The sequence below is a fragment of the Hippocampus guttulatus genome, chromosome 1 (genome assembly GCF_054856545.1).
Source record: "Hippocampus guttulatus isolate MCC_2025c chromosome 1, RoL_Hgut_1.0, whole genome shotgun sequence".
Taxonomy (NCBI): domain Eukaryota; kingdom Metazoa; phylum Chordata; class Actinopteri; order Syngnathiformes; family Syngnathidae; genus Hippocampus; species Hippocampus guttulatus.
In genome coordinates this window covers 35,435,563-35,462,799 of record NC_141261.1, presented here as the reverse complement: position 1 = coordinate 35,462,799, position 27,237 = coordinate 35,435,563, and the positions used below count along the sequence as shown (strand labels likewise).

At 43.4% G+C, this 27,237-nt stretch overlaps 1 protein-coding gene across 2 annotated transcripts in view; it reads right to left on the bottom strand.

Moving 5' to 3' along the window:
* The window catches only part of LOC147211532 (interleukin-1 receptor accessory protein-like 1), a 223,483-nt gene that overhangs the window by 104,913 nt on the left and 91,333 nt on the right, over positions 1–27,237 (bottom strand). For both annotated transcript variants that reach the window (XM_086128247.1, XM_086128249.1), the window contains exon 3: positions 11,427–11,706. In XM_086128247.1, coding sequence (XP_085984373.1) covers positions 11,427–11,706 — 280 coding nt within the window. The remainder of the gene's footprint in view (positions 1–11,426; positions 11,707–27,237) is intronic.

The window sequence follows — 27,237 nt, the reverse complement described above, 5'->3', positions numbered from 1 at the left end:
TGAAAGATGCGTGATCGGGCTCTCACACGACAACCGTCGAAAACGTCTCGGCAGTGGCGATGCCATTCAAACAAGGCGTCAATACATACAAAAATCAATACATCGATCAAAATCGACCAGGAGGCAGCGAACTGGTCCCAGGTCGACTGTCAGGGGTGGGAGGAGGAAATGGGTGGGAAAAAATATATATTTTTTTGTCTGTGTCTTCAGCTTTCATTCATTTTCGGCCCGTTCCGACTGTTGCTCATCGTGGTGTGCGTGCATATGTGCGCGAGTGCACTGGTGGGCACCCGCGTGAGTGCGTGTGTGTGTGTGTGTGTGTATGCTTGCACGTGCGCGAGCAAGGGTATGATGTGGCTCTTTGCAGTAAAACAGTAAAAAAAAATTGGCTCTTCATCTCTGACTGGTTGGCCACCCCTGCAATACATGAAAGAAGATTTATTTTGTTTTTAACCACCATGTCAATGTCACCATCGTTTTTTAACCATCTTGAACATAAATGTTGCATGGCATTTGATCATTGCATGCTATAGCTATCCATCCATCTATCTTCTGATCCTCTTTATCCTTACAAGGGTCGCGTGGGGTGCTGGAGCCTATCCCAGCTGTCCCACGGGGAGAATATGCAAACTCCACACAGGAAGGCCGGAGCCATAGCATTAATCATAAACAGATTACATAAATGAACCCCTGTTCATAAGACATAACTTTGGTGTTTTGATTCCAGTTATTTTATTGTGGACACTGATCCCCCCGCAACCTGCCCTGACCCCCCCCCCCCCCCGAAAACCCCCCAAAACACAAAAAAAACACACAAACACACAAAGTTTAAATGACAACCAAGGCTTTGGGCACCAAGGGAGGTTTGCATGCACACGAAGCCCCATGAGCTGAACCTTTTTGTGAACCAGTTGGATGAAAAGCTTCAAGGGTTCAGAAGGCTTCATATGTTTATACTTCTCATACAACCACAATCAATCACTTGATCTATCCTTGCACGATTTATTTTTTGAACAGTGATAAAGTGTAATGAACAAAATAAAATAACATCTCTAAAGTATATATACCCAAAATATCTACTTAATGTAGGGAAGCAAAGTATTTTTAATGCATTACTTGACACCTCTGCAAGCCTGTATACAAACTGACACACGATTAAACTCAGTGAAAGTGGGCAATTACAATATTTCCTCCCACATATGTCCTAAAATCACACAATGTCTGACACATGCATCAGCATAATTTCCTCCCAGCTATAGTGCACAAACACCATTTAATAAAAATATAGTTCAAAACCTTCCCTCAAGTCATGTGTGACAAACACAGCAGCTTCTCTCACATGTCATAACAGTGTTACAGTAAGTCATTTCCAAGCCAAAACCTTCAGAGAACTAGTTTTTTTTTTCACAACACCCTGAGCTAATTTTTATGCTATTTGAGCATTTTCATTTGTCCCGGACACCGTAAGCAGTAATATGATAGTCTTCTCTTTAATTGAGCATAACCCGATGGCGAATGCCCAGTGGCCGGGACCGCATTCATGGTGCACAGCTGAAAGAGGTAACTAGTAATGTGCATTCCCCCTCCCATCAACTCACTACTTGTGAGAAGGCCAATGGGGTCGGTTGCAATGTGAGCTGGGTAGGAAGTTCAGGCTAAAGGCGGCGGCTGAAGACCCGGGATGAAGGTGGCAACCTCGGTGGTCTGATTTCTGGCTACAGAAGCTGGCTCTAGGGATGTGGAATGTCACCTCTCTGGCAGGGAAGAAGCCCAAGCTGATGTGGGAGGTTGAGAAGTACAGACTCGTTATAGTCAGACTCGTCTTGACACAGAGCTTGGACTCTGGTTCCAGCCCAATTTTGTTTCTACTATCTTCCCCTACACTGAAAAAAGTGATGTGTTGAATTCAATTTTATTTCATCAAGTGGTTGCACGAAATAAAATCATCTGGATCCAGGTACACTTTTTAAGTAGAATTATCTGAGCTGAGCAGCTTGCCAATATGATAGGTTTTATTCTGGTGGATGAGAAAATATTGACTGCTGCTTGTGCGTTTGCGCCACACTGCAACTACGGCCATGTTCATAGTGCGGGCAAATGCGACCAAATCGGAATTCTTTGCCGATATGTGACCAAAAATATTTCTAGCTGAACTAACAGCTTTGATGAACAGACTCTCCCACACCCTCCAGGCCACCCTGACAGCACTGGGCAGCTCCTTCAGCCAGAGACTGTTACGCCCATGCTGCAAGAAGGAGAGGTACCACCGCTCGTTCCTGACTGCTGTCAGGCGATTGAATAGACGCACTTGAAAACCTGGAATCAAAGCCACTCACCCATTTTAAATAGCACAGCCATCTTATGCAGCATGTATGCAGTTGCATAGATGCTTATATTTTATATTTTGTGTTATATTGCATTCTGTACTGTGTACAGTTCATTTTTTAAATTTATTTTGTGCATGAAAATATTTTGGTTTTCTACTTTATTCCTTTCAAAATGCTGTAAATTGCAATTTTCTCCATTGTGAGACAAATAAAGTTTTTCTTATCTGATCTTATCCAGAATCACTCCTCTGATCATATGAGAAGATAACAAGATGATTGTGTTAAAATTGATTGTTATCTTCTCATGTTCTCAATGTTCCAGAAACATTCCATAATGAGTTACACCTCTTCTTCCACGCATGCCAGTCACTTCGAGGATGCATTCAGTTCACACACCAGACCCTCTGAGGTCACAATTAATGTGGACGATAATACAATACAGCTGGATTTCCCCCCAAAATATGAATTGAGCCTAAGACCTGCAGTCTGAATGCAGCCTTCACCGGCTTGCACGTGTCTGTGAAAGTTTGACACGGTGCCGCATGCACAAAAATAAAGCCCCAGGATTGTCACACTCTTCATGTGTTCATACAGGCATATTTTGTGAGGCTAATGCCGTCAAGCTCCAGCTGGGTGATCCCGCAACGCAGCATTAAACACATACAGCATCTTTGAGCTGCACATCATCACCAAACCATGATGATTCTTAGTCTGGTGTTTCTTATTGTTTTAGAGAGGTGGGCTGGATCTAAACGACTGAGTGTTCCAGAAAGGCCCATTCTGACTGGCTTTATTACCTGCTACCCCTGCCTGTGAATATTAATCCTTCCCACATGCGGGAATTTCAGTGTGCACTTGCAAGCAAGGGGAGATATGATCGTGACCTCGGTGAACACATGCACTTTCACTTCTTCATAATATTCTTGAATCTCTGTTCTCTGCTGGACACAGTGCAGTCATTGTGATACAGGCAGGGAAGTCATTAACAGGTGAAGGACAGTGACAACAGGCCAGCATAAGTGGACAGTCAAAGGTTAAACATTATCTACCTGCAAGGGGGCAGCCCGCTCTCCGCTAATCTCATTTTGTAGAAACAGTTTTGTGTGCTTGTTTGTACATCAAGGATCTCAGCTATGCATTTGTTGATTTAAATACCGGTAAATGTGCAGCTGATGGGCGGTCATGAATTGGCGCTATCTTCCGAAGATTAAGCTTCTTTGTTTGAGTTGTTAGAGTAAATGAAGTCGTTGTGTAAGGTAAGGTAAGTCATAAAAACAATGCAATACAACAAACCTGTTGAATAATTTGAACAAGTAGGACCCATGTAATGAAGTGGAAAGCATGACAATGCAAGAGTTTGCACAGCCTGCCCACATAAGCAGTAGTTTAGCATCCACTGGACAACAGCAGCAATCAATCGTGTCATCTGTTGATCATGCGCATTTTCAAGTAGCAATGATGGCAATGCTGTATGTACAGTAGGATCATAACTTAAAAAACATCCATCCATCCATCCATCCAATATCTACGCTTATCCGAGGTCAGGTCGTGGAGGTAGCAGTTTCACTCAGGAAGCCCAGACTTCCCTCTCCCCAGGAACTTCTTGCAATTCTTCCAGAGGGATTGCTAGGTATTCCCAGGCCAGCCGGAAGACATGTCTCTCCAGTGTGTACTTCCTATATTAATACAATGTTGAATTACTCTGTAGACCCCACCTAACTACCCCCATTTAGTGAATAGTTGCTGGTCCGTGAAAAGCATGTTCTTGTCCAAATCACACCGTGATGCCAAAAAGGTTGTGGTCTACAGGGCATGAACTCCTAGATGCAGGAGATCGGCATTTGCAAAGTACATTTAAAAGCGAAGTTGGTCGCTGCAGATGGGCACTTGGAGACAGCTTTCCACCCCTGATCGTGCATCTGTGTGTGACACACCCCCGCCTCCCGCCGCCACACAAACACTACCACCCATAGTTGTAGCATGCGGATAGTGGGGTACTATTAAAACAATTTGTTCAATAAATTGAATGAAAATCGACAATGATTCAGAGGGATTGTATCACGCTGATGTCATATTCATGAATGAAATACAATATTATAGACCACACACGTCTCTGGAGGTCGGAATCTGTCTGCCTGCACCTCACAAAAATCGGATTACTCCATCTGCACCACAACTTTTAGCTAGTCTAAAATCTAATGTGCTTTTGGTTACCAAATTGCCAGATGCTCTGGAGGCATGTGATAGAATACGCCTAGTGAGGTGTGGTGCGGTCTCCCAAATTCACAGAAATTCCAAACTAGACTTGTCACTGCCCGAAAATGAAGATGCACATTTTTAACACTGAACACAGTCTACTTTATGTCATCACATTGTCAAATGTAATCTCATTACACAAATATTAAATACGATTTCACACTGCAAACTGCATGAAAGCTAAACAAACTGGTGGTGTGGTGTGGAATTTTGTATGAATCTTATGTTTTTACAATGATTAATGGTGAATCCTGGATTGAGCATCCTCATGCAAAGCAAAACTAGAAGCTTTATGAAACTAAAAAGATAATGGCCACTCTTGTAGCATAGTTACAATCTGAATAGCATATGTGTGCGTATGTCTGTGTATGTCTACACATACATGTGCACTTTGCCACTCTGCATTAAGTGACAGATTTTGCCATTGCAGATGGTTTTGCTTCGCATATGACAATGTTCCTCGGGGTATAACATCTGAAACAGCTGAGTGCTGACCTCGATTTGACACACAGCGCCGCTCATCTGCTCTGCGTTCCTTTACTATACATGACGTGACCGTTCACTTATAACGTGGCAACAGATCTGCACGTGTGTGTGTGTGTGTGTGTGTCTGTTAACCGCATGTGTGCAAGTATGTGTGTATGTGGGAGGGAGTGGGCGCAAGAGAGCCAAAGAGAGAGGCATGCATGCTCAGAATTTCAAGTGTGCACGTGTATGTATATGTGGAAGTAAATGCTGTGTGTTGGAGGCTCACTAAGTCCTTGTCAGTTGCAGCTGGTCTTGTGGGAGCTCAGAACTGACATGTGTGTGTGCATCATAGGGCATGACAATGCCCTCGCTGAAATGCATCTTAGCAAACACAAGAAGCGACAAGATGGGGTGCATGGGAATTTGCTTTGTTTGAAACTTTGTTTGGAAGTCGGACGAATCGATGTCATGCCTACAAAAAAGACAATCCACAACATCCATGTATTTGTTTTCAAGACAGTGAGTAAGAATGAGAGAATGGCAGTAATGCAACAAGATATGCAACATCCAATTTGAAAACACACCAAACAATCGAATGTCAAGTGTATTTAACAATCTTTGGGTTGTTTATCAGTATTGAGATCTATGGAGCTCTTTGGGGAACCATACATATTTCTCATGTCATAAGGCTATACCGAAGTGAGCTCATCAAGTCAATGTTTGCGAGTTGAACACACCATTGTATGTTTGTGTCATCCCATATCACTCTGTTCATGTAGACACACAAAAGGGAAATGTCAATTTCAGGGGGAAAAAAAAATCAAAGCAGTCTATGAGACCTTATAGGCGGGTTGCGGCTTTAAGTGAGTTAACATAGTAAAGGTGCCCCTTCTAATTATATAAGTATGATTTTCTTTTATCATCTGAAATTACAATACACCAGTTGTGGTCTGTGGGCCATTGTGAGGATAAAAGGGAACTGAAGCACTGTGCAAACTGCAAAACAAAAAAGATGTTCTAAGATTCCTCTTTGCGCAGATGTACCATTGATTGCATCATGCCTCATTGCAGGGGTGGGCAATTCCAGACCTGGAGGGCTGCTGTCCCACATGTTTTCCATCTCTCCCTGTTGCAACACACCTGATTCAAATGATCAGACCATCAGCAAGCTCTGCGGAAGCCTGACATTGAACCTGTTCATTTGAATCAGGTGGGTTGCAACAGGGAGAGATGGAAAACATGCAGGATAGTGGCCCTCCAGGACTCGAATTGCCCTCCCGCCCACCCTCATTGTGTTGCAATCATTTACTCAAGATAAAGTACCTTCTAGAACAGGGGTCGGGAACCTATGGCTCGTGAACCAGATGTGGCTCTTTTGATGATTGCATCTGACTTGCAGATAAAACAAAATATTCTTGCTTGTTTAATCCATCCATCGATATTTCACTGCTCACATTCTGTTGCTGCAGTTGGCGGCAGGAGCGATTTTAATTGAATGATAGTGGTCTACATAGGCCGTTGCTGGGGAAACAGGTAAACACCCTTTTTTGAATCAGCTTGCTCGGTCATTAGCACAAAGCTTCGACGAATAAAATGGCGAAAAGAAAGAAAACATGATGAGTATGGTACACTTCAGGACGAATGGACCGAAGGATTCGCCTTTGTGGAGAGAACAGGTTCTGCGGTGTGTCTAATTTGCAAGGACAAAATACCATCAATGAAACGGTCGAATGTAAAGCGGCACTTTGACATGCACCATGTTCCGTTCGCATCAAAATTCACTGCGGGACACAGTAGAAAGGAAGCGTGCAAGCTACTTGAGTAGGGTGCAAGCTAGCCAGCAGCAACTCCGCGTATGAACCTGGCAAGCTGACTATAATTCCGTTAGTTTCCTGGATCTTTAGCAATCGTGAGGAATGGAAAAACATTCACATTAATGGTGAGTATTATAACATGATTTAAAAGTATACATTCAGAGGCTTATGATACTGACGTGCGTTATTATCGGCATGAATTTAAATGAATTTTTTCTCGTGAGATTAACGCGGCACACGTCACAGCGGATGTTACGTTGCTTTATAAATAAACCAGAAACAAAACAACAAGCGCGCTGCACAGGTCCACGCACATGTTTGTTTTGCCAGCCACAGCAGTGCGAGACACCGCAAACGGATACTTAAAGAGTTTATGAATGGAAAGTTTACTTTTAAAAAGTTGCCAGATAGTTCCACTGACAAGACCAAAGTTGCCTGTATGTTTTGCAGTCGTAAACTGAGCTATCATCATAAAACGTCGGGTCTGAAATACCACTTAATGGCCAAGCACACAGCTGATTTGAGTACTCTGCCCCCTCGTCTAAAACAGATAGCTATGGATCATTTCAAAGCGAAGAAAATGGATAACACGACGAAGAACAAATTTGCTGAAGCCATGGCTAAATGTATGGCTCCTGCATGCAAGCCTGTCAACATTGTCCACAGCGAGACTCAAGCTGAAATCATTCGCATTGCATCGAACGACACCACTAAGGATTGCCAGCGAGAGCCTCCATTACAAGCTATGAACAGAAATTGTATGTAGCGGAGAAGGCTAAGGTACACCAAGCGGGAGAAGACACTGTTTCGGGAGAGAAATAAGAGACTAGGTTGATGAACCTCTGGTGAATAAAGAGCAGGCATTCTGTTGAATTCGATGTATGCCACTGACACAATTGTTACTTGTTTGGAACTATTTTATGTGGAAGGTTACTGTGTTCCGTGTCCATATAAATAATGGGGGTGGAGCTTCTCTGTGTTTGTCTGACAGCAATGGTGCGCTTAGGGACATCGAGAGATCAGTGGTGCTGTGGTAGCGACCTATTGACCACATTGAAAATAAAACGTCTCCAGTGTTGTCATCGAACCAAGTATAGTCATCCGAAATGGTGTCCACACAAAACCATAGAGAGACTTCCACGCAAGAAGGACCAACAGAATGAACATAGCTTGACTGCTGTGTTCAAAGCAAACTTGAGAAAAACGAAGTATGCAACTATGGCTTAAATCCACTATCGGCTGAGTACTAGTTTACCTTACATGTGCACTTTATAATTTTATATTGCTCTGTTTTGATTCCCTAAAAAGAGTTGTTAAAGCAGCTGTTGTGTGACAAAATATTTTTTTCACTGATGTTGATGGACAGTAATATTGTGTGAGAGATTATGTGTGAATAACTGCTCCAAGTGAAAAATGTTCATGTAAAATTGAAAATCGAAATTGTTATTTCAGTAAATATTTGCATTTTGCACATAGAAAACTGATTCATGATTCTATGTTGATGAGAGCATTAAAATGAGGAAAAATAGGACACAAAATATGAAAGGAAATTCAGAAACGATAAAAAATGTGTGAGTAATCATGATTAATTTTCAGTTAATTTGAGTTAATTATGACAGTTGTGTTTTTTAATCGTTTGACAGTTCTAATATATATATATATTTGGTACTTATTGAAGCGGCTGGATAGCTCAGTTGGTAAGGCATCGGTTTGGCGTACAGGAGACGGTGGTTCGAATCCCGCTTGGGGCAAAAATGAGCACATAACACCATCCAGTTTGGGTCCTTGGGCAAGATCCTTCACGCTAATGCCTACCTCATACAATGATGAGAGACAATAAAACGAATGACATGCCGGCTCAGACGTCGCCCGGCCAAACAAGGTCTGCGTCAGGTGCTGGGGAACCAGAGCACCTTGATGAAAAATGGGCTACCTGCTCAGCGCTGCTGAGGGATGGGACTCACCCAGGATGGCTAACCGAAGGGCAAATGATCCTGATCATGAAGGATCCCTCAAAGGGTGCAATCCCATCCAACTATCGGCCAATAACCTGTCTCTCCACAACATGGAAGCTCATGTCACAACACATCATTGCGGCTAAGATAAGTGGACACATGGATCAATTCATGAGCGAAGCACAGAAGGGCGTTGGTAGAGATACCAGAGGAGCTAAACATCAGCTCCTGGTTGACAGAACAGTCGCACAAGACTGCAGGTCCCGGCATACCAACCTGTGCACAGCCTGGATTGATTACAAGGAAGCCTATGACTCGATGCCACACTGAATGCTTGGAGTATAAGGTGAACAGGACCCGAAGAGCCTTCGTTGTGAACTCGATGAGGATGTGGAAAACCACACTTGAAGCACACTTACCCAAGTGTCCATCAAATGTGGCATGTACCAAGGTGATGCACTCTCCCCACTGCTGTTCTGCATAGGACTGAACCCCCTAAGCCAAGTAATCACCAAGACAGGCTGTGGATACCGCCTCAGAAATGGAGCTACGATCAGTCACCTCCTCTACATGGATGACATATAGCTGTATGCTCAGAGCGAAAGGGACATAGACTCCCTGATCCACACAACCAGCATCTACAGCAGCGACATCGGGATGTCATTCGGCCTTGAGAAATGTAGTCGGATGGTGACTAAGAGAGGAAAGGTAGTCCGCACTGAAGGGGTCTCACTCCCTGAAGGAACAATACCTCGGTATACCACAAGCCAATGGCAACCTCGAACTGGCAACAAGGAAAGCGGCTACGGCCAAATACCTCCAGCGAGTGAGGCAAGTCCTAAGAAGCCAGCTCAATGGCAAGAATAAGACCCGGGCAATAAACAGCTATGCCCTGCCAGTGATCAGATATCCTGCAGGAATAATAAGGTGGCCAAAGGAAGAGATTCAGACCACGGACGTTAAGACCCGAAAGCTCCTAACCATGCATGGAGGGTTCCATCCCAAATCCAGCACCGTGAGACTGTACGCAAGCCGAAAGGAAGGAGGCCGGGGACTAGTGAGTGTGAGAGCCACTGTCCAGGATGAAACATCCGAGCTCCATGAATACAACAAGGAGAAGGCTCCAACGGATGACGTACTCAGAGAATGCCTCAGACAATGGGGAACAGAAGATGAGGCGCTGGAAGAGGGACCATCATGGGAGGACAAGCCCCTACACGGGATGTACCACTGGACCATAACTGAAGTGGCTGATCTCAAGAAGTCCTATCAGTGGCTAGAGAGGGCTGGCCTGAAGGACAGCACAGAGGCACTCATCCTGGCTGCTCAGGAGCAGGCCCTGAGCACCAGAGCCATTGAGGCCCAGATATACCACACCAGACAAGACCCAAGGTGTAGGTTGTGCAAAGAGGCACCTGAGACGATCCAACACATAACTGCAGGGTGTAAGATGCTGGCAGGGAAAGCCTACATGGAACGCCATAACCAGGTGGCTGGCATAGTCTACCGAAACATCTGTGCGGAGTATGGACTGGAAACCCCAAGGTCAAAATGGGAAACACCTCCAAAGGTGGTGGAGAATGACCGAGCGAAGATCCTGTGGGATTTCCAGATCCAGACTGACAAAATGGTAATGGCGAACCAACCAGATATCGTGATCATAGATAAAGGGCAGAGGAAAGCCATTGTAGTGGATGTAGCGGTCCCAAGTGATGGAAACATCAGAAAGAAGGAACACGAGAAACTCGAGAAATACCAAGGGCTCAGAGAGGAGCTGGAGAGAGCCTGGAAGGTAAAGGTGACAGTCGTGCCTGTGGTGGTCGGAGCACTCGGGGCAGTGACCCCCAAACTAGATGAGTGGTTGCAACAGATCCCGGGAACAACATTGGACATCTCAGTTCAGAAATGTGCAGTGCTGGGAACAGCAAGGATACTGCGCAGAACCCTCAAGCTTCCTGGCCTCTGGTAGAGGACCCGAGCCGAATGAAGGACGGACATCACCCGAGGGGTGAGACGAGGATTTATTTTTATTTTTATATGTATATATATATATATGGATCTCACTGAAATACATTACCAAATCCTTTGCTTTCATGGCTCTCTTAGTCAAAAAGGTTCCAGACCCCTGCTCTAGAATTTAAGTCACTAATTATAACACCAATGTTAAGTGATAACGTTTTCGCATTTGGTCATAAATTTCCATTCAGGCCAAACAAAGTAAAACAACTATAAAGATTCCATTGTAGCATGGAAACAAATGCAATGAGGGAAACCCCTATTTTTCAATTTAGCAATTTTGTTGAAGCTCCAACGTGATGACAGAAATTTGGTTCTGAATGGTGCCAAAGCAGTACTTTGTCTCCAAATCAGCTTTATGCATGACGACACAATTCTCGATGTTTGTGTTCATTGACCTCAAAATGCTGCCAATGTTACTGAACAGAAAAGCATTGGATCAGGACTGAGTGTAATATCTATTCTTGGCCGCTACAGAGATGAAGGTGCACATGGCGTTGAATTCTAATGTCCAAAACGATCACAGTGCCACTTGTTAGATACCAGGAATCGTGGGTGCTGGTATATTGATGTGAGAGTATAGACTGTACCTTAATACACAGGAATAGTAGCCCATGTCGCCCACTTCGGCTGGTCGAAACCATACTGCATCCTCCTCTTTGCTCATTCGTGTGCCATCAAAACTGATGGGCTCCTCGAAGTCACCATGTCCTTCACTTTTGTACCACATGAGGCTGAGTCCTGAGCTCTGAGCATGTGTGTAGTTGGCACGGATATATCCATAGAACAAAGCACACTTAATCCGAACAGGTTCACCCACGAGCACCTTGTATTTCAGATAGTCCACAGACCAATCTGTGCATCCTTCCACTGCAAGACAAAAACAGAATTAAGATCAGGACATTAAATTTCAAATAATCATTGTAATTGTACTGACTCACTTGACTCACGACTGGAAATTAAGTGTCCTTAAAAGGGACATACGTTGGAAAATTGTTAATGTTTTTCTACACAGTTATAAACAGTCTCTGGAGTGCCTGGCCAATTTCATGTGTGAAATTAGGCAAGTAAAAATATTAAAATAAAAAAATAGGTAGATGACTGCTGATGCCAGAGAGGGAACTGAGTGGTTGCATGTTTTTGATGTATACCCTGGTATCGTCAGCAAACAAATGAAACATCAGTCTATGTTTGCAGATAATCTGACAGAGGGAGTATGTAGAAAAGGAGAGGGCCAAGTATAGAGTCTTGTGTTACATCTCTGTTGACGGAACCTGTGAAGCTGTAATAAAAGATGTCTGACTTGGTAGCGGTTCCCACTTAATGACGGTATGTATGCGGGTGTGAATGGTTGTTAGTCTCTATATGTGTCGTGCGACTGACTGGGGACCAGTTCAGGGTGTAGTCTGCCTTCTCGCCTGAAGTCAGGCTCCAGCACCCACCCGCGACCCTGTTCAAGATAAGCAGTGTAGAAAATGGAGGGATGGTGTCTAAAGCATCAGAGGGGTCAATGAGAATACTGATGTGTTCTGCATGGGCAGATAATACCGGTAGGTTGTTTGTGACTTGATGAGGGCCATCACTGTGCTGTGGTGGTGTCGAAAGCATGCTTTTTTGAGGATCTGGGAAAGAAAGTTTGGAAATTGGCCTATACTTTTGGGGGGGGGGGGGGGGTGAAGTGTATTCTGTATTCTGCCCATATTTAGTCACGCTGGATAACTTCCCATGCCAGCAGCGCACCTTTGCATCCTTGAAGCAATCATCACTTAATATTGGTACACTCCTTACTGGAGACCTTGTAGAGACTCACAGACCATCAGAATGCGGCAGTTGATACAAGCTAAGAATCGGTTTAAGAGAAACGAAGGTCCTGATGCTACACCATAAGTTTCGGTACCGCCCTTCTGATGATATCAATATGTTATGAATCCCTTGCTTTTTTTGCATTCGTGATCCGCAGCCATTGTCTGTAAACCGCGGGTGTCTGGAATATTCTGCAAATAAACCCTTCGAAGATACTGTTAATAGTCTCCAGCCTGTATTTGGATAACCAACATCCTCACCATCTGAAATTCAACGAACACGCAGAGGAAAGAAGGCCACTTCCCCACAAAAACGGGTTTCTCGGTCAAGACCAGGCTTCTTGAGGATGGGTGTGACTGTGGTCGTTTTAAACTTCAAGGGAACCATACCAGACTCAAAGAGGGGGTTCATGATAATGAGCATGGTGTTGCGGAGGGCATATAGATATGACTTTGCCAAGGCAGAAGGCACCGACCAGATACAATACAATACAACACATCGTTATTTATATAATGCTTTGACAACAGCTGCAGCTGTAACAAAGTACTTTACAAAAGAGTTAACATATAATAACAAAATAATATAACACAACACATAACAGAAAACACGGACAGCAGCCATCTCGTTACCTCTGCGTCCCGCGTCCTAGACGCATAATTTTCCCGTGGGACGCATGGTTCCAAATAATGTGCGTTTTTGGGACGCAAGTACATTTCTCAGTCAAAACAACAACAACAAAAAAAAAAACTACGGCAGGCCTGAGGATTTCACGGTAACGATCGTTACTGGTAGCGTGTCGTTTCCGTCGCGTCATTTTGACGATACCGAAAAATCGTCTCCCATAAAAGTCACCGCACACGAGTTGACTGCACGTGACCGAATCTCTCCTGTGTGATCAACACGATTTCACTTTGCTTGTATGTGTGTTTGTGGTGTGGTGTGTGAGTGTGTTTCTTCTAATTTATTTTCTTTTTGTTTTGTTTTCAGTGTTGGCGGGGCGGAACAGATAACATTATGTGCTCATGCGGGTTGCTATCTTAGTCCGCAAACTGAGGAATCGCGCGGATGACAGTTTGAGATGGCGGCGAAACCCCCCCCCCCCCCCCCCCCCACAAAGGTCTACTAATTACGACATTTAAGAAATGGGAATGCCAGTCAGATTTTTCGTATGAATCGTCTAAAGGGTGTATCACTAAACTCACCTGTGACGTATGCACAGAACAAGAGAGCGAGATATGACGCGAGGCAAGTTGGTCATTAGATCTATAAGCTAATCGCTATGAAAAATATTCTGAAATAGTCTTGGTTATTCTATAATTTACAAGTTGTAGCATGGTAATTTTAGGAATAACACATTCATCACAAGGTGTCGTACTGCTAATGTTAACTGTCAGTAGAACTAACGATGACTCTTTGCCATACAGTTAATAAAGCTGTTGTTGTAACCCAAATTAGGTGAAATAGTTAACCTCACACTGTGTTTAATCGAGACCAAGCCAATGCTGGGTAATTTGTACCCAATGTATGCAGTTGAGGATTTGACCCAGCATGTTGGGTAAAAATCTTGATCCAGCGAGGGTGTAACAACTACCCATATTGACGTTTACATACTGTCAATAATCTTTTCAAAAGACAAAAATTAGCAACATTCTACTAACGCCAAGTCACGTAAGCCTTGGCAATAACCTGAATAAGAACCTTGGGTTACTGCTTTTCCATTGTTAATATTTGGTCAAATAAATGCGTATCAGGTGTGTTTCAAACTTTATTAGTTTGGTGGAAGACACGAATATCATGGGGTCTATTTTCATTCCCGCCGCAAGTCTAGCACAAAGCGCAGTCTAACTTTGCACATGGGTGGAGTTTTCTTTCTTTTGGTGTTTTGACTGACTTTGCACTTGGGCGTAACAGGGCATTTGCATTGTTGTGGGAAGGACTGGAGTCCATACCAATTATGGCGGAGACCCTCATTTGCATTCAAATCAGAGCATTTGGAGAGTACGGCGTACTTTGCATTGCGAGATCAGAAATAGACTTGCTGGGGTTCATGCATGACATTGGCAGGTACACTTCAAGATCTCACCACGCAGATGTTGTAGTCGGCCACACATGTGAGACGGGCAAGCATATGTAGGTGACCCCATCTCCTGAGATGGGCATAACCCCGTTTTTATATTGAGCACAGTCTACGTTCTGTTACTACATTATCAGATGTGCGTCAGGGTCTTGGCAGCCTCATGCGCCGGAACACCCAGTGAAATGCATCACAGTCCCAAACACACGAGACTAGACTTGCCATGGCACCAAAATGAATTTGCGCCTGCTTGTACATCGAGCCCAACATCAATAACATTCGTACCGGTAACGTTTATTTGTGTCATGACATTGTCCGTTTATCGTGGTTCAGACAGGAGATATTCGAATTGATCACAATTACGAAGTACACGGGAGTGTTTCAGAATTTTGACCTTCATCTGAATATTTATGGCATATAAACATAGTCACTGCTGAGCAGTGTTGGGAACACACACAACTTTATAAGAGTAGCTAGTTATAGTTACTCATCACTTGCTCAAAAACGTAACACAATCAGCTCAAAGTATACAGCTGTAGTGAGTGGTTTAGGAAAACAATAAGGAGTGTGTAGTTCGCATGTGTCATGTGCACAGTGGAGAGGCTACAAAGTGGTGGTTGACCACATGGTTTGAGGAGAACGGATTGTTGTAGTGGGAGTTCTCCTGGGTATTCATTCAACTGATTGAAAGAACAGTATCATTATAGGGAATAATCTCCCACTCGACTACGCCCTCCTAGTGAAATCGATATGTATAGAAACCTCTTTGCGAAACAAAAACAAATGAAAATGTACTTTAGTCATTTTAATCCAGTGCATTAACTGTAATGTGTGGCTCTCTTTCCATCCCGCAGTTGGTCGTGTTGAAACCTCAGTTCAATTCCCTGGACGGAGGCAACTCTTCCAACTGTATGCTCTTGGTTTCGGCTCTATTTTCGGCTCTATGCTCATTTTGGTTTTGGCTCTCGATGTTCTATGCTAGGATGACTTTGGGTCCACAGTTTTTTTTTTCATCTGTCTTTTGTTCATTGTCTATTTAAGTAATTTTGTGGATTGAGTTTGTTTGGTTTGATTTGTTTAATCATTTACCTTTTTTCATTATTTGATGGACATCTGAACCACAGCCTGTCATGATTCGGTTTAGGGAACAACAGGTGGCACTGTAGGCCTCCCCCCGGCAGCTGCACACCTGTTGGTCATAACTAATTAGGGCTTTAAAAGGACTCCCAGCCCGAACACTCAGTGTCGGGTCATTGTTGCTTCTTGCTACTGTCATGTGTGTTGCTGTTTGCGCTTAGTTTCTGTCATGTTTAGTTCATTGTTATGTTTTAGTTTTAATCATGGTTTTTGTTTGATACTTTGGACTTTGTTTGTTTTGGATGTAGTTTTCTTTGTTTTAAATACAATTCTTCAAATACACTCTGCTCCTCCCTCCTGCCTGCTTTTTGGGGTCCACCACCACCTTGCTACGTGACACAGCCATTTTAGCAGGATTTAAAAATCTATCGCTCGCTTGTAGAACAGGTGCTGCAGACCTGAGATGGCAGCTTATTTCCTAGTTGTAGTTTAATCCCCGCTTATCTTATTTTGTTGGTGGGTTGTGTCATGGGTGTTTTAGTTGCAGACTTTTTCCTTTTTTGAAATTCAGTTGCAACAGTAAGCCTTCAGTTTTGTCTCATCTTTTCCTTTCTTGTAATTGCTGTGCTTTTATTAATGTAACCAATGAGCTAATCAGAAGCCTTAGTATTGTTGGCATTATTTGCTGAATAAACCTTGCTTACAATTTGGAAACAATCTCGCCCGAGGCGTAAGAGCATGCGTGTCACATTAGCACTTACTATTGGTACTGTATAAACATTACTAACAGCAATTCCCGGTGTTGAAATTCCCCTGGATGGCATTGTTGGCAACATTTACCCCACCCCAGTCATGCCACACGGAAAAAATTATAACCAGTATCAAATATTCAGGCTTAATAATATTAATGATGCTCAGTTTTGATTGTCTCTGTCACAGTGAGGTATTAATTTAGTTGATTTCTTTATGTAGGGCGGCCCGGTAGTCGAGTGGTTAGCACGTCGGCTTCACAGTGCAGAGGTACATCAATTCCAGCTCGGGCCTTCCTGTGTGGAATTTGCATGTTCTCCCCGTGCTTGCGTGGGTTTTCTCCGGGTCCTCCGGTTTCCTCCCACATTTAAAAAAACATGCATGGCAGGCTGATTGGACACTGCAAATTGTCCCTAGGTGTGAGTGTGAATGGTTGTTTGTTTCTGTGTGCCCTGCGATTGGGTGGCAACCAGTTCAGGGTGTCCCCTGCCTACTACCGAAGACAGCTGGGAGAGGCTCCAGCACCCCCCGCGACCCTATTGAGGATAAAGCGGTTCGGAAAATGAATGAATGAATGAATTTCTTTGTGGCCTTAGTTTGCAGTGGTGTAACACATGTACTACACCAGGGGTGGCCAACCAGTCAGTGGCTAAGAGCCAATTGTTTTACTGTGTTACTGCAAAGAGACACATCATGCACATGGGCACACATAAACATCACTGCATCCCTTCCACACACACACACACAATTCAGTTGCCATCTTTGTTGATTGTTGATAGGCTGACATCGTAGGTTCTGCTGTACATAGCCCAGTTGTTTGAATGACAGCGCCGCGGAGGCGTTTGACGCTTGTCATGTGAAAGCCCGGGAGCCGCATTGAACCAGCCAAAGAGCCGCATGCGGCTCGCGAGCCGCGGGTTGGCCACCCCTGGCCAACCCGCCAGGGTTGTAACTGCAGTGTAGTAACTACATTATAATGAGCGCTATATCCAATATCCCTGGCGTCAAGAAGCCTCCAAAATGGTCTCTTTTCAAAAACATGACATGTTTGCTCAACCATTAACAGAGCGTCATCAAGAGAGCAAGCCATTTTCAGCACATCCGATTGGTTTTTAGATCTGTAGCTGACCAATAGTACAGATTGGTGAACATTTCATGAGAGTTAAGAGATTTCGGCCCAACGCCAGCCATATTTTAGTTCACTAAAAGAGTAAAACTCATGATGACTCAGTATGATGCTGTGCATTTAAACGACAACCACAGCAATTAACTTAAATCAATTGAACATTATTATCTTTGTAATGGTAAAATATTCAATACCACTCTTGTATTGAATATTAACACCTTGCATACATGGTGATAATGTTGTGGCCAGTAGGTGTACCGTATTGTTTTGTGTATTTTGTTATTGTAAAGTGTCCTTGGGTGTCTTGAAAGGTGCTTATAAATAAAATGTATTAATAATAATAATAATAATAATAATATCTCTCTACCTGAGTGAAGACTCATGGACCAACTCCTCAATAAAGATTAAAATACGGAGTGCTTTTGACTCTGAGTTTGCAGCATTAACAAGCTTGGAGTGGTTTAATTGGAGTAAGTCACCATGGCAATCTGTGCTGCATGGCAACAGATACCGTATTTTCATGACCAAAAGGTGCATTTAGAAGGCTTATATGTTCTCCAAAATGGACGGCTAATAAGACAGGTCGCCCCGTGTATGCACAGAGTTCCAAAATTTGTTCCACAGAGTTCCAAAATTTGTGTTGATGTGTGACTTCGATGAGGGGTCCGCTTGAGTGGTTGATGCTGTGTCATGTACTTGTATGGAGGAAAAGCAGACGTAACTGAGGACGGCATGCAGACGTGATGAAATGACGCCATGTATCCATCTGGGCAAGGACAACCGTGGCGCAGCAACATCCGGCAGATTACAAGGAAAAGCTGGCTATCTTCCGCTGCTATTGAAGTAAAAAGTGTAATGTTCTGCATTACATGAGATAAAGACGCTTTCTTGGATATTTTAGTCCTTTATTCTGCCACTCTGATGTCTGATTTCTTGACCACCAACCCTTTCTCTGTGCATTCAAGACATGTCAGAGTGCCCCTGTGGTCAACAAAATTTTGTCTCATTTTTTTCTTGAAATTGGCTGACCTTTCGCTTCACAGCATATCTTGAAAAGATATAAAAGAGATAACTGGGACTGGGTGACAGGATATCTTTTCCTTCCACTCGGTGGCACTTCAGGATTACGTTTCCGAGAAAGCTGTCATGAGTGTGAGCTATGGTAGCCAACAAGTGATTTCACCTTTTCAGAGACAGCGGAAAGAAAGAAAGTGTCATGATTCGGTTTAGGGACCAACAGGTGGCACTGTAGGGCTCCCCCAGCAGCTGCACACCTGTTGGTCATAGGTAATTAGGGCTTTAAGAGGACTCCCAGCCCGAACACTCAGTGTCGGGTCATTGTTTGCTCTTGCTACTGTCATGTCTGTTTGTTTGCTGTTCCTTTTCTGCTGTCATGTTTGTACTAGTAGCGTTTTGGTTATTGATAGTTTTTGTTTAAGTCATGGTTTTTGTTTGTTACTTTGGACTTTGTTTTGGATTTAGTTTTCTTTGTTTATCAATACACTTCTTCAAATACACCCTGCTCCTCCCTCCTGCCTGCTTTTTGGGGTCCACCTGCTACGTGACAGAAAGAAATTCAAAAAGGCAAGGGTGGATCCTCAGTCTGTGACGTGGAGAAGTGAGGACCCAGTCGTTTTCTCTAATTGGGAGGGGGCTGATGGTTAGAGAGCAGGAATGAGCGGGAATGTTCCAAGATGGCTGAATGGAGTAAAGCACCACATTAGGGTGTTCTAGGTGAGGTATTAGCATTTTAACATGGCTAAAAGCTAAAAAAAATAAATAAATAATAAGTTGATTGAGAATAGCATGATATGGCCCCTTAAGTCATAAAGACAAGATTTAAATTCATCACGGTGACCCCAATTTGCCTTCCTAGAAATAAGAGTGTAAGTTCTTTTGGCTTGTGACTTCAACTTTGTGTGTGTCTGACACCACAACCGAGCTCAGCGTGAGTAGCTGACTTTAATGTTGCCAAGGAAATTGCAACAAAGATTTTATATCTCGTCATGGTAACTTTCATTCTCATCATGACGGTTTTAAATGTCATTTTATTATTCTTTTTCTCGCATAATGATCCTAATCTGCCATTGTATTTTCACAAAGAATTGGATTGGATAAACTTTATTGTCAAATGTACTGTATGTGTAACATACAGTACATTTGGAAACCAAAGTACCCAGAGAAAACCCACGCAAGCTCCACACAGGAAGGTCAGAGCCAGAATCCAACCCTACACCTCTGCATTGTGAGGCGGACATGCTAACCAGTCGCTCACTGTGCCGCAGAGCTAAAACTGTCCCAAAATCACTGTTAGAGAAATCTACGAACAGAATGATATCATGTTTTAAGTTCCATTTACTTTGGGTCTGTATAGATGAGTTGTGCATTCAGCGCCCCCAAATGTCTGTGCGAGGGTGTCGGGCCGTCCGAGCGGAGGGCTCTTGAATCACATTCCCGCAAAAGTGTGAACAGATAGAAGGAGGCTAGACTCGGTAAACAGTTTAGGAACGAAGTGTTTTAGAACATCAAAAGACTGTCTGGGAACTGGTTGCGGCCCAGGTGACCATTTGTCATCTGCAAAGTCTGCGACCTGTTTATTCGTGGGAGATGGTGTTAAAGTACTGTATCTGTGGTTCAAAGCTTGACAAAAGTTGATCACATCTTCGACCGAGGGGCCGGACCGGGGGCGTGGTATGCAAATATCGGGGGCAATGTCTTTCTTGTACTTTGCAGATGTTAACAATAAAAGACCGACGAGAAACACGAGGGACTTTGAGTGTGATCGCGGAGCAACTGCCCGCCGTTCGCCCTGAGAGATCCACTCCCGCCGGACTGCACCAACAACCTTCCCTGAGTCGAGTTCTACTCATCAAACTTGTTCGGATTTAACTTTGACAATCACTTTTGTTATTTCTGTTAATAAATACATTATTTGAGTTGATTGTTTTTTTATTGGTTTGGTCATAAGGGTGGTATGTGGGACCGCTCATTTCTAGCATTCCTCGAAACTCACACCCAACCATTAAAAGATTCACCCACAACTCAATCCACTTTCTCATGACTAGTTTCCGTTTTAATAGTACAGCACATTGAATGAGCAGATGTTAACTCATCTTAGTGTGGTTTCTCCTCCAGAGAGGGTGCCTCGTAATCAGAAAATCATCTACCCGCATTCCCACAATGCCAGTAATCCTCTCATCTAGCAGAGAGCGCCTTGGGTAGTGATGAAACCCACTACATAAACAACAAGAAGTGCTGCATTGCAGACATGAACAAGCGCATCTCACCCACACAGTTACAAAACACCCATGGGGGGTGGGGTGGGGGACCATGCAAACCTCTCTGCCTACCCTCTTGCCTGTTCTGCTGCACTGTATCATAGCCACGTGGGCGTTCTAAGTTGGTGACTCAGACCCTCGCTGGTCCACTACAGACACTATCACATCATTTGGGTGTTATGCTCCAGCGCCCTCACAAAATGAGAGTTGGGTGGAAAATAAAGCCGTTGCAGTTGGATGGAGAGCTGTCTGAAAAATGATAAGATGATGAAAATATGCAACAACACCGGCAGCCAGCAGGGCCCTGATGTCAACTCTGGCCTCTTTTTGTCGCCACTTTTCCCCACTGTTCACTACCAGGGCCTCATTTCCTCCATGTTCCCAAGCCTTTGGACTTTTCTAGCCTGTTTGTACTTTTTTAGCCTGAGCGCCGCTTGCTCTCGACCTGATTGTCTTTCAGTTGTGTCTTTCCGTTATCTGCAAGCTGTTCAGTTCTGGCAAAGAGAAATGGGAGGTGGTGCCGATCGTTGAAACAAAGGAAGATATTTTCAACGACAAAATGATTGTTGCAGCACCTCGATAAGCACAGCAATGTCCCCACAAGCTGCACATGGAAGATAAAACTGTAGATAGCTTGAGGCATTTACCAATAATACAGCAGATGTTAAATGATGCATCTCTTCCTTTTGTTTGTATTTTTGATTCAGATGTATTTTAAACTATTTCGAAAATAACAGATTGAATTTGACATCAAAACTGAAATGCACATGAGTGTGAAATGTGGAATTTTGGAACAAATGAAGGCTACAGCACAAATGTTTTTGCCACTCTCTTGCCAGTGTTGTTGATCGCCCAGGAAGAAAAAGCTACTTTTGGGCTATGTAAAGCTAGCTTGAAAGGGAAGAACTGCCGCAGTTTTTTCTTTCCTTCCGCTTCCAAGCTGCCATGATACGTCGCATTTTGATGACACATGCAGCTGCGCAAGGCTCAACTGCTTGGGTTGCTAAACTAGAAAATCAAATTTATCTGCAAACTATGTGGAACTTTCACGTGTGCCTGCAAAAATGAATGAAAACGTGTCAAAGGCCTGTAGCAGGTGATGTTTTTGTAAATAACAATAACAACATAAACCACATCACCAACTACTTCTCCACATACAGTATTTTTTTACCCTTTTGGTAAATGTGAAGTGTAAAATAAGAATTTGGTGAGCAATCTGACTTTGTTGGACACGTACACTTTGCTGGAGAAATATAACTAGCACTGTGTTTCACCATTACCCAGAGACAAACTGGGCCTTTGTTTGAAAAAAATCCCTTAAAAAAAAGCAGTCATGTGTAAGCAATCCCTTAAGGTGAGAGATGAAGGAGCGCCAGAATGCTGCGCAGCCACAGAATCTCTTCAAATACAAACATAGGTCACACAAGCGCATGCGTTGAGCCAAGTCATTTAAGAAAATGCTCGTCAAAGTAGAATAGACAACCCGCTGTACTCTGATTACCACCGTTTCCTGCCCAAATTCAATTACAGAGAAGACCGTACATCATGCTTGCCCCCTCTAATATGAAAAAGAAATGCCACCGCCACTTCCTTTTACAATTTTGCACCAAGGATGATCAGTATTCTTGTTTTTCTTTTTTAAATCTTCCTTGGCACATAATGCAGATAGAAGTGAGAATGGATTCGAGGCACGGCAGTCTTTAATATTGACTCCTGCCACATGCATGACAAAAATATCCACCCAAAACAGGAGCATTTGACTAAATTTGTGATCATTCTTCAGCTACAGCTATACTTGTTTACATTATTAATAATATTGTACTACTTTTGAGAAGTTATTTTTTTGCTGCTGTTACAAATAAACTCCTTACTGGGGTCAACAAGTTCAGCATTAATGATGAATGCACACACACACAAACACAAGCATTTATTGCATTGACCAATGTGAGTCTTCATACCACTAAGCCTTCAGAAAATGAATTATTAACACACAGCTGGAATAAAAATAATTATACCTATGAAAAAGAAAAACAGTCTAGTATTTTTGTCACATTCTGTGTGATGGTAGTTGTAGGACCCCAAAAAGCAGGGAGGCAGGGAGGAGCAGGGTGGATTGACCAAAATGTATTTAACAAGAAACACACACAGCAGTACAATGGAAAAAAAACCCACCAAGTCGAAGTACTCAAAAAAATGCCTGGAAATCACAAGTATCAAACTACAACAGGAAACAAAACATGACAGGAGCACACGTATGCTCACATACTGACAGCTCACAATGACCCAACCAAGACTGGCAGAAACTCAGGGAACTAAATACAAGCCAAGTGACGAGACAACGAGAAACACCTGGACAACACACAAAGGGTTGAGGGATTTGTTACAATTGGTTACACACAAGGAACACTGATAACGAGAACAGGTGGCGAAAAAAGGGCACATGAGGAATCAAAACCAAACGTAACCAGATCGAAACATAACAATTTTCTCACTAATAGCAGTAAATTAACTTGAAAAAAAGTTGTATGTAGGTCAGCAAAACTTTAAACTATGGAACACATGCAGCGCTGAGCTCAATTTGTTCAGGTCATTTGGAGTTTACTGAATTCTGCAGGCTTTCTTGAAGTCATTCACGCATGATGCATGAACTTGTGCAACCCACATGCATATTTTCACACAGACAAAAGCTGGTTGATAGCTAATAAAATATTTTGCTCTAATCAACATTTTTTGCAGTGCAGCATGTCTGCCTCATTGTTCTGAGGTGTGCGTTTCACATCTTGGCTCCAGACTGCGTGATCGCTTTTCCATTACTCTTTTTCAAGACTGGGAAGTGACAATGGAAGCGTTGCTCGAAGTTTTTCTGATGTGGCCCGAGACCACAGCCCGAGGAGGTCTGTGACGTCACTGTCATCTGATGTGCCAACAGATGCATGTGTTTCATTAACCTGCATGGCAAGGAACTCCACCGCATACGCACATTTCCAAAGGTTCAATCCAGGAGCAATTATTTTCTTGACAAATTTCTCAGAAACTAATTGTTATCAGTAGTTTTATTTTCTTCAAAACAAATACTCAACAGTGGTAGTGTTCCAAGGAAAAAAAATCATTGTTTACCAAAAAAAAACAGAAAACCCCCCCAGAAAGTCTCGTCATACTTTTGCGAAAAATGAATGACTTTTGGGAGAATATTAAATGGATTGACGAGACTAAAGCCACACTTTTTTTGTGTGCGTCATTCGTTACATCTGGCATGAATGTAACAGCATTTCAGAAGAAAAACATCTGACCAACGGTCAGAGATGGTTTGTGGTAATGTGATGGTTTGGGAATGATGATTACTTCATAAATTCTGCTTTTTACGAGAAAATTTATCTTAAGTCGACAGTGATTTTAAACCTGACCGGCAAATTGGTTCCGTTGTTAAATCCAGCTTCATTCATATTAGGCAGTTGGCTAAAGTAACACCTCTCCTTTCTCATGAGCACTTTGAGACAGTAGTTCATGCCTTCGTCACATCCCGGCTGGATTACTGTAATGCACTTTACTTTGGAGTCAGCCAATCCTCCATTAAGCGTCTCCAGCTGGTCCATTATGCTGCTGCTCGCCTCTTGACTGGTACTCGTAAGAGGGAGCACATCTGGCATCCCTTCACTGGCTCCCGATACATTTTAGAGTTCGTTTTAAGATCCTATTACAGTATTTGTTTTCAAATCTTTAAATGGCCTCGCACCATCTTACCTCTCTGAGCTCCTCCGCCCCTACACATCTGCCTGGCGCCTCAGGTCTGCGGACCAGACATTATTAGAAGTACCAAGAACTAAGCGGAGGCTCAGAGGGGATCGAGCCTTTTCTGTTGCTGGTCCCTCTCTCTGGAATGACCTCCCACTGAACATACGGCAAGCCCCCTCGCTGCCCATCTTTAAAACTCGTCTCAAAACTCATTTGTATTCTATCGCATTGGACACGGCATGACTCAGACTTGATCTTAGTCTTACTGTTTGGTACTTTCTGTCATGTTTGCGAGGTGGTGGTGGACCCCAAAAAGCAGGCAGGAGGGAGGAGCAGGGTGTATTTGAAGAATTGTATTAAAACAAAGAAAACTAAATCCCAAACACACAAAGTCCAAAGTATCAAACGAAAAACCATAACTAAAGCTAAAACATAACAATGAACTACACATGACAGAAACTAAGCGCAAACAGCAACACACATGACAGTAGCAAAAGCAACAATGACCCGACACCGAGGAGTCCTTTTATACGACTAATTACCAAATGGCCAACAGGTGTGCAGCTGCCGGGGGAGCCCTACAGTGCCACCTGTTGGTCCCTAAACCGAATCATGACACTTTCTACTGTCTTTGTGATTAATTTGTTGTTTTATTGTTGTATATATGATATTTGCTCCATGTACAGCACTTTGTATACAGCAATGGTTGTTTTCAAGTACTCTATAAATACAGTTGAGTTGAGTTGAGAAAATCCTCAAAGATAATATTTGGCTATCAGTTCGTGACCTCAAGCTGAAGCATACTTTGGTGCTGTAGCAGGACAGCAATCAAAAACACATCTGCAGGCCAACTTCTGAATACAGTGATCCCTCGCTATTTCGCGGTTCGTTTATCGCAGCTTTGGTGCATCGCGGATTTTTTCATTCATAATTTTTTTTTTTTTTTTAAAGGCGCAAAAATCTGTGTCTACGTGTTGTTTACTATGCGTGATAGTGTGTGCGCACTCTGCTCAAGCGTGGAAGGTCCACGTGGGGCACGTGTGTGTGTGGTGCACGCATGGGCAGCAGGTGAGTGTATGTGTGTTGCTGAGAGACAGAGACGGTGAGACAGAGAGAGAGAGGAGGCTTATAAGAACAAAAGCAGGTCTCTTTCATCCTTATTTGTCTGAATTGACTAATCGTAAACACGTCTGCTGGACAAGCTGGATCGCTGGCCGGTGTGTATGTGTGTGTGAGAGAGAGAGAGAGAGAGAGAGAGAGAGAGAGAGAGAGAGAGAGAGAGGGAGAGAGACTTATAAGAACAAAAGCAGGTCTCTCCATTCTTAATTGTCTAAACAACCTTAATTGACTAATCATAAACACTCTACTGCACTGCTGCGGGATCGCTGGCCTGTGTGTGTTTGTGTGTGTGTTAGTGCGCTCTGCTCAATCGCAAAGGCCCACGTGGGGCAATTTTTTTTTTAATGTATGTTAATTGGTCGCTACTTCGTAAATTTTCATTTAGCTGGTGGTTTTGGTCCCCATTAACTGCGATAAACGAGGGATTACTGTAGTTGAAAAAATGGGGGCGAAGGGGTGTGAAGGTTTTGGAGTGGCCTAGACAAAGTCTGGACTTTAATCCAATTGAAATGCTGTGGCATAAGATAAGATAAGATAAGATAAGATATTCTTTATTTGTCCCACACTGGGGAAATTTACAGCCTCCAGCAGCAAGAATGTGGGTAGAAAGAAGAAAGAAGAAAAAACAAACAAACACCGTTCAATTAAGTGCAATATAAATACAAAATTGATAAATCGCAGTGCTATTTACAATTGTTTTTCACATTTTACATTTGTTTCACATCATTTAAGTATTATTATTGTTATTATTTTTATTTATGTTATTTATGTTCATCGGTGCTGGTGAGGACTGTTTCCTGCAGAAATCCACAACCAACTCCTTAGTTTTCCTAGGGTTGATCTGGAGAAGATTCTGCTGGCACCAGTCCACAAAGTCCTTCGTCAGTCCCTTGTACTCTCGATCGTCCCCCCTCTGTAATGAGGCCAACAATCGCAGAGTCATCGGAGAACTTCTGAAGGTGGCAGTTTGGAGTGGCGTATCTGAAGTCCGAGGTGTAGAGGGTGAACAGGAATGGAGCCAGAACAGTCCCCTGCGGCGCTCCAGTGCTGCAGAGAAGCCTGTCCGACTCACAGCTCTGCAACCTCACGTACTGCGGCCGGTTTGTGAGGTAGTCTATGATCCATGCTGTGAGATGGTGGTCCACTCCGGCGTTCTGCAGTTTGCCTCCCAGTAAGTTGGGCTGGATGGTGTTGAAGGCACTGGAGAAATCAAAGAACACGATTCTCACAGTGCTCCCAGCCTTCTCCAAGTGTGACAGCACTGAGTGGAGGAGGTAGATAATGGCGTCTTCCACGCCAATGCCAGGCTGATAGGCAAACTGCAGCAGGTCCAGTGCCGAGCTCACCAGCGGTCGAAGGTGGGCGAGGACGAGTCTCTCCAGCGTCTTCATCAGGTGAGACGTCAGCGCCACCGGTCTGTAGCTGTTCAGCTCCTTAGGATG